This window comes from Heterocephalus glaber, unplaced genomic scaffold (assembly GCF_053883595.1).
Source record: "Heterocephalus glaber isolate CG9 unplaced genomic scaffold, H.glaber_assembly_v1.0 deba00000621, whole genome shotgun sequence".
Classification (NCBI taxonomy): Eukaryota; Metazoa; Chordata; class Mammalia; order Rodentia; family Bathyergidae; genus Heterocephalus; species Heterocephalus glaber.
The window spans coordinates 28,177,073-28,185,786 of NW_028258153.1; the positions used below are offsets into that span (position 1 = coordinate 28,177,073).

An 8,714-nucleotide genomic window follows, 5' to 3' on the forward strand; every position below is an offset into this window, starting at 1 on the left:
AAGGATCATGAATTCAAGGACAAACCTGTACTACATAGCAAGACCCTGTCCCCAAAAAACATGGATGGTAGAATGAGGGTGTTCAGCTCAGTTTAAGAGCACTCACTGGGTTCTGTTCCAGTAGCACCCCCCAAAATAAAACCCTCATAAACCTTTAGAAATATGAAAGATGAAATTGTAAGCTAATAGAAAATTATACAAGATAAGAGTTCAACTGTGGGGCTGGGGATTTAGTGCTAGGTGGGTGCCACTGCCTGCCTTGCCAAGTGCAAGGTCCTGAGTTTGATCCCTGGTACTACCAAAATAAAAAATCAACTATGGTACTGAAAAAGACAGCTGAAAAACACTCCCATCACTATATGCCAGGCACTGTCCTAACAAATTGGCCTAGTTTTTTTAGTCCTTATCCCCCAGCTTGTGAAATTTGTTTTACTATCCATCTCTTCCAGTGATAGCCTAAGCTGAGAAAAGATACATGATTTATCTTGGTGACACAGATGCTGAAGTGTAGGGACTGAGTTAAAATTCACATCTGCCTGAATCCAAAGGCATGCTTTCATCCATGCTATAAATTGTCTACCAGAAATCCTGCTACATTATCCTGGCCGTGTCATTAACTGTTACTATTTATTGAGTGTTAACAGTGTGCTGGGAAATGTGAAGAGTGCACTGTATACCTCACTTGTTTCATGTGAGGAAACAGATGTGGGAAGTTTGAGTTGGGTGTTCTAGGGATTATAGCATGAGGTTGTAGCTCCAAAATGTCTACATTTCAGGTTACAAATATTTTACTCTCTTCCAAAGAGGGACAAATAAAGTGACAGAGCTATATATAACAAATTTTTCCAGGCCACGAAGTGGTTTGTAGAGAATTAAGGAATTGTGACACACTATGTTTTGGTCTTCTAGGAGCGTGTTCTTTTTTAAGAGCCAGATAACCAATTAAGGGAACCCATATGGCAAAGTGGAAGTCTGTAGTATGTAGTACATTTTAGAAAAAAATTGTATGTCTAGTGCCCTACATTTTAAAAATTATTATAAAAATTACAAGTCAAGAAGAATATAACTTAACACATTGCATTGTCTTGTTATAGTCACTTTTCTAAAAATAGATATTCTTTTTTTAGGTCCAGATCACATAGCAAGAATCCTAAAAGGTAGGTATTATTATGCAAGTTAGGTATAAATAGTGAAGTTGTATTTTTCAAAGGCAGTTTTTATAGATTGAATACCTTAAAAATTTATGAGGATAAATTATTACTGTTTCTTTGGTAATTCAAGTTTGACCATTGTCATCCGAGGAGAAACTAGTCAGAAGGCACTCATGAATTACAACTTAGTTTTTATTAGAGTAAAGTTATATATACTATCCTGGAATTATAGGGGAAAGCTAAAAATATTCCCAAATATTTCTTAAATCTTTTTTAGAAGGTCAGTAAGGACGGGGATTTAGCTCAGTGGTTCCACCACCTGCCTTGCAAATGGAAAGACCCGAGTTCGATCCCCGGTACCAAAAAAAAAAAAAAAAAAAGTAAGTATGTAACAGGATTTAAGAAACAACAGTCATGATGTAAGTTGTACCTATTGAAAATATAAGTAGGTTAGCTAGTTCAGCTTTTGAATGTTTTCCACAGTAGGTTAATGGAAACTAAAATGTTTCATGTGTTGGGCCAGGGATTTAGCTCAGTGGTTTCGCCACCTGCTGTGCAAGCGCAAGGACCTGAGTTTGATCCCAGGTGCCAAAAAAAAAGGTCTATAATGTGTGTTCCAATTTTGCCTTTTTGTAAATTTATTACTCATCTCTTTGTATTGTGATCACAAAAGGCTTCCAAAGGGGCATTATTAGCCTTAAAGAGGAAGAGGAAAAGATTATACTTTCCTTTCTTCTCTTTTCTTTTCTTTCCTTTTCTTTTTTTTCTTTTCTTTTCTTTCTACCAGGGATCAAACTCGGGTCCTTGGCCGCTTGCAAGGCAGGCGGCGGAACCACTGAGCTAAATCCCTGGCCCAATATACATTCTTTATTTTGACTTTCACTGTTCATATTTAGGGGCTTTTTCAACCTTTATTTGTAGTTTTTCTAGTTGAGAAATTTTTTCTAAGAAAAGGAGAAAAATATGTTCCCCTTCATTCTTTGTTTCTTCACTTGCCATTCTTCTCTTTGGGCTTTGCATCAGAAATCCATTCTCGCCTAGAATGCCCTTTTTCATTCTCTTCCAAGTCCCCACCATTCCTCTTGTTCACATTAGATCTTTTTTTTTTTTTGAAACCTCTGCTGAGTACTCAAAAATAATAACTATTTTCCAAGAACTTTTCCCTAAAAATAAAGAACCTTTCTTACAAAAGAGAAACCTTATATTTCTGTTAGCCTCCCCTTAGTACTTTTTTAAACTTTTAAGTGGTATTTTTTGCTTAAAACAGTAAAACAAAAGCTGGCTGTAACCCCTTCACTCTGAGAGGCTTAGCTGGGAGGATTGCACATTTGAGGCCAGCATGGATAATTTAAATTTAGCAAGATCCTATCTCAAAAAAGGGATGGGATGTAGCTCAATCCTAAGGCTCTAGGTTCAATCCCCAATACTGTGGGGGTAGGGGACACTAGAAAACTAAAAGGTAGTAATAAATAGACCAGTTATGTTAGCTAATTTTTATTATGAGTTTTACATAGAATGTCTTTAGATTCTTTGGCCAGAAATTTAACATCTACCACCCTAGTCTCCCACTGACCGGTCTCATTTCCAACCTTGTCCACTCTTCTCCTCTACCTCAGTCTGTTTTTCACACATTAGCCAGAATGACCCCTTTTAAAAATGAAATAGATTCCTGTTCTGTGTGTTTAAACTGTCCAAGAGTTTTTCATTTCTTCATAGGAGAAGTCAGAGTCCTTTCCATAGCTTTTAGATAAGATGATCATGAGCCAACTTGCCGTGGGATACTTACTTCTGGTTTATGTTTGTTTTCTCAGAATATCTGTTAATAGCTCGTTTTCACTTTATGTAACTTATTATTCAGAGACCCCTGTTTTGAGTGTTGCATTTCTTTGTCATTCTCCTCCTGGCCTCTCATGTTACTCTCCTTCACTTGTTTCATTCATCCAGACTGTATCCTCTGTTCCTCAGCATGCTGAGGCTTCTCCTGCCTCAGGCCTTGCATCAGTATACTCTTTCCTAGATGGCAGCAGTGCTTATTCCTTTCTTTCCATCTTTATTTCAGCATCATGCTATCAGAGAAACTTCTACCATTTCTGTATAAAACATGACCGCCGTTTTCTATCCAGCTTTACCTTACTTTACCAGGCAGAGATCTGTATACATTCTAGACTGTAAGCTCTCAGGGACCAGGGACTTGGTTTTATTTGTTGCTCAATCTTCCCTTGTAGCTAAAACAGTGCTATAGGCACCCAGTAAAATATATTTTGAATGGATGAATAATTGGAATTTTTAAAATAGCAAATAAAATTATACATTGAAATAAGTAGATTCATAATAGCTCTCAAAATGAATAGTTAAAGCAAATATCATTTGATAAAACTGTATTGAATGACATTCTTTTCTCTGCTCCTTTTTGCAAGTATTTTATTCAGGTATAGAAATATTCTGTTCAAGTGTGATTGACACTAGGTCTATAATATGCTGTTCTTTGCCATGTTCATGTTAACTTATGTTTGCTCAGTTCATGTTAACATGAACTGAATACTTTTAAATTTCATTTGTAACAAAATAATCATTTGAAAATGTTTAATGTATAAACGATATCACCCAAATAATGTCCTTTTCAGCCTACTGTATTGAATTGCGAGAAACCATTGCAGTCTTACATGCTTAATAGGATTTAAGAATTTTAACCATTTTATCAAGGTATAATTTATATACCATATAATTTACTCATTTTAAGTATGAGTGATTTCAGTAAATTTAAAGTTCTGCAGTCCAACTTAGAATATTTTCATCACCTTTTTTTTGTATGACCTTGCCTACTAAATTTTGATTAAAAAGGATGTTTAAATTTTTTTTAAAAAGTATTACAATAAAAGACACATGGGGACTGGGGATTTAGCTCAGTGGCTATGCTCCTGCCTGGCAAGTGCAAGGTCCTGAGTTCGATTCCCTGTACCAGAAAAAAAAGACACATGGCCATTAATCCACCTCAGAATATTCCCCCCTTGCTTTTTACTTATCCCAACATTCTTTTTATTTTTTATACTTGAAAGTAAATAATACATTTTAATTCACCATGCTTAAGACACTATGTCTTAAGCTTAAAGATATACAAAAATATCTATATCAACTCAATATTTTTATATTAAACACTGCAGATACATAATTCAGATATTTAAGTGATTTACTGAAAAACAGCATATGTACTTCAGGATATCTGTCTGGGATTTAATTTTTGGAAATTTTACAGAGAAATATTGACCTCAAGGTTTCTGTATTAATTATTCCTACAGGACTCTACGTAAGAAATTTTCACAAGATTTTCAAAATAGGCTTACATATTATCCCAACATTCTTGCCACTTTCCAAAGCAGTTGTGGAAGTCCTCTTTCCTCGGTGTCTTTACAAAGTGTGATTTAAAAAAAAAAATACAGGGAATACTGCTGCTGAGTGCCATCCAGCAGAAAGGCAGGCTCATAAAATCATTATGGTGTGTCCCCATCCACCTTATTCACCAGATCTGGCACTGTGTGACTCTTGGGTCTTCCTTAAAAATGACCGTGAAAGATAAACGTTTTGAATTGATTCAGGAAATGGAAGAGGTCCTGACAGTGCAACTAAGGACACTCACCAAAGACTTCCAGAACTGTGTCAGAAAGTGGCAAGAATAATGGGTTGTGTTTGAAACAAGGGGGGGAGTATTTTGAGAATGATTAAGGGAAAATGTATTTTTTAATTTATTTTTTAAAAATTTAGTAAATGTTCACCTTTTTTCCTCTCATGCCTCTTAATGCTAAGCAAATGTTCTGCCACTGAGCAACATCCCCAGCCCTTTATTTTGAAACCTGGTCTTGCTAAATTGTTCACCTGCCGCTGAGAGTCCAGCAACTGCATTCATCTTCCTATCTTCTGTCATTCTTTAAAGAAAATTGCATGCTTCATTCTCGTCTTGTTTTCTCTCACGTTTCTGTCATCTGCATGCCATCTTTACCTTTGTCACACACACATACCCACACACAAGTTAGTTGTGACCTGGTTAAGGCCATGGAAGTAGTTTTTCTTCTCAACTACTATGTAGTTGTTAGCAATACTTTTTTTTTTTTTTAACCAATTTAGGTAAAGTTCTCTGAAGTAATTTTTGCATGTTTTTTTTTTTTCCTTCCAAATTATGTGCTACTTGGAGAACTGTCTCATATTTTGCGACTAGAATCTTTTTTTGGTACCAGGGATCAAACTCGGAACCTTGCGCTTGGGAGACAGGTGCTGGAACCACTGAGTTAAATCCCTGGCCCCTTTTTTCTTGGTGTTTTTTTTTTTTTCTCATTATGTTTTGATTATTCTGTGATTTGGCATACTGTAGGCATTCCACACTTTCTGTTGTCACAGCCTTTCTAATTCAGACAGAGTAATTTATCCTAAATAGTATATTTTATCATACCTTTCCTGTTCATATCCATTGGGTATATACTTAGTTCCTAAAGTATACTAAAAATCTTATTTTAATGAAATTAACTCATAAAGCATTTAGATAATATAATTCCTGGCCTATAGTAGTAGTACAGATTGTTGCCTTCATTTTTCTTCTATATTCCCGGTATAAATTTATACAATACTAATTGACCTCTAAGAATTAGTGTTTTAATTTTTGTTTTGAAGTCTTAGTGTATAGTTGTTATCACACCAGAAATTTAGTATACATTTAGTTGCCTCGGAATAGAATTGATACAAGGTTACTAGAGAATATTTTTAAAGAGAGGACTATAAAAAGAGATGTAGTGCTGACAGTGAAAATGAAGTCAAAACTTGTCGTCTTGTAGATCGAGGTCCAGAGAGCATCGCAGACACCGATCTCGCTCCATGTCTCGAGAACGCAAGAGGAGGACGCGATCCAAGTCTCGGGAGAAACGCCATCGCCACCGGTCCCGCTCTAGCAGCCGTAGCCGCAGCCGCAGCCATCAGCGAAGTCGACACAGTTCTAGAGATAGGAGCAGAGAGCGGTCCAAGAGGAGGTACTGACGTGCCGATCGGAGGATGTGGAGCTACCTTTATGTTTAGCCTGTTGTTTGCTTATGTTACTTAGGGTTAGACTTTAGATTATTGGTTTGAACTTGCACCTGGTGATATGTACACATTTGTGTGTGGGTGTATACATTTTTTTCCAGATTATATTGGTAGTTCAGAAAGATTTACATGTGAGCCCAAATAAGAAATTGGAACTGATATGTGCAGAGGTTATTATTGCTTTTCTCTGCTTAGTATGTCTTGGGAAAAAAAGTATTTTACAGGCAAATAATTTTAGGTATTCGTAACTCTTGAATTTTTTCAATATGTATTAACACAGGGGCTCTGAGAAGTCTTTTCATTAAGAGTTGTTTAGCTTTGTTTGACTGTTTTCCAAATTTATTTGAGCTGGTACACGTTTAGAGATGACACATTCTAGTATATTACTTATATGCGATAGGTAATTGTTGTATGTACAGCTTGGAGGGGCAGGTTCAGAATTTTAAGGAAGCTATAAGACTTCTTGATATAAAAAACTCCAAGGTTGTAAGGCAGGCAGACATTGGTAAGGTATACTCAAAGACCTGAATATCTAGTGAGAGGAGACAAAGAATGGTGGAGGAGTTTAATCCTCACAGTCTGTACATACTAAGCTCCCAAAACTTCTCAGGTCACATTATAGCCCTTAAACCAGGTAATTTCTGTGGAACATAAATCATATGCAGTTTGCTTTGTTTTCCTTGACAGCTGTTCTTAAATATATTTAGGATAAACTTTTTTTTTGAGTGCTTAATACTTACTAGTTTTACATTTTCTATGGATTATTCTACATAGTCTGTAATAGAATCCATAGAAACCTGTCTTTATTTGTTGGACTCTCAACTGCCCATACCCTGAATTCACTCACAAGCTGAATGCTTTATAGGGCCCCAATTGGTATTTTATTTCTTATATTTCTAGCCTTTTTGTTAGTCCTTATGATGACTAATCAGTGAAAATTGTATGCTTCCTACTGCACTAGGGTTAGTAAACAAAATAAAGAAATGTAACATAGTTGAGCACCCATATTCAGGTTGCTCTAAGAAGCTTGCTGTATGAGTTAGAACACAGGACTGACATTGGACACCAGATTATAAAGTGCTGACCTGGATCCGATAGGGTAAGTGATGCAGGTCTAGATGAGGGAAATGCCAGGGTGACCCAAAATGGCTTCAGGTCATCAGTGAAACTGGAATTAATTGGATGTAATTTAAACAGATAGAACATATAATTATAGGCTGCTTGTCTCACACTCTTGAAACTGGATTTTGGAGGCCACGTTCAGAGCAGTGTCTAGAAATAAGCATTTCTTAAAAGTTCTGTGTAAATCTTAATCTGTACATTAAATTTTGAGAATCATGCAGCTAGGTGATGAAGATCTAGACAATTTCTTGTGTGGACCTGCCCAATTGTCATTGTTTCTGGTGTTTGTGAACTCTTAAATGTCTATTGGTGGTGGAGATGGGAGGGATGGGCGAGGAGTCTCATTCTCTGAGATTGTGTGATCTGAGTCCCTGATGCTTCCTGCAATTGTGAAGTTGTATAGGAATATTTTCCACCGTACTACGTGACACCCATCACATCTGAGACTTCAGCATGTTCACAAAGAGGCCTATTTTTGTAAAACTATTAAAAGTTTTGCTTTTCTAAAGAGCACCTCTCATCTTTGAATTCAAATTACTCTTTTGAAACATAATTTTTACCAAAAATTAGCAGGTAATTGGTATTAAAACCTGTTACATGTAACAAATTTTGCAACAAATGCGGATTTAATTTTTGAAGGCAAAAGTTCCCATTAGAAGTCTTTGTGTTTTGTTGTTCTCCTGCCTGTACTGGGAAGCACTGGTCTCTGGTATAGTAGATTGTCACTGTGACCTTTCCTTGGACCCCGTTCCCTAGGCCAGTGAGGACCACTTGCAGCTTTCTGCTTGCTCTGTTCAGACATGGACAGTGCAGCCTTGCAGAGTCAGACCACATGGGCCCAGTGGCCCTGGCCAAGTAAGGGTGTTATGTCACCTGTCTACTGAGTAGAGATAGTGTTTGCTTTATTAGGATTATTGGTAGTGCTAGTAAGAAGTGTATACAGACTACTACGTGGCACATTGTAATTGCTCACATAGCGTTAGTTGATGTTCATCGCAGTTATTTTTCAGTTCTCATCGCTGGGACTTACCAGCTTTCAAAGTCTTTATTCTTAGGTATCATTTCTATGATCTTTCTTTATATTCCATTCCTACAAAGGCGATAGATGGAGCTAGTGTAGACTTGGAATCACTAGACTTGCATTTTGATGTTTTTTTTCCAACATCTTTTTTAAATTAAGCTTATTAAAACCTTAAGCAGAATGCTCAAACTTAATATTAACCTTTCAGTCTTTTTTAATCCTCCTGAACTGTATAAAATTGAGTATATTATTATTTTGCTGCCTTATGTTTTCCTGAAAGTATTACTTATTTGGGGCTGGGAATGTAGTTACGCAGTAGAATACACACTTAGCCTATACCAGGCCCTGGGTTCAAA

At 36.5% G+C, this 8,714-nt stretch overlaps 1 protein-coding gene across 17 annotated transcripts in view; it reads left to right on the plus strand.

Moving 5' to 3' along the window:
- Luc7l2 (LUC7 like 2, pre-mRNA splicing factor) overlaps nt 1-8,714 on the plus strand; it is a 67,595-nt gene that overhangs the window by 56,530 nt on the left and 2,351 nt on the right. For 11 of the 17 annotated variants that reach the window (XM_004851264.4, XM_021263681.2, XM_087205921.1 and 8 more), the window contains 2 exons: nt 1,128-1,157; nt 5,972-6,163. In XM_004851264.4, coding sequence (XP_004851321.1) covers nt 1,128-1,157; nt 5,972-6,163 — 222 coding nt within the window. Of the gene's footprint in view, nt 1-1,127; nt 1,158-5,971; nt 6,171-8,714 lie in introns of those variants that run through there. The other 6 variants (XM_004851269.4, XM_087205917.1, XM_087205923.1 and 3 more) reach the window with 2 other exon arrangements.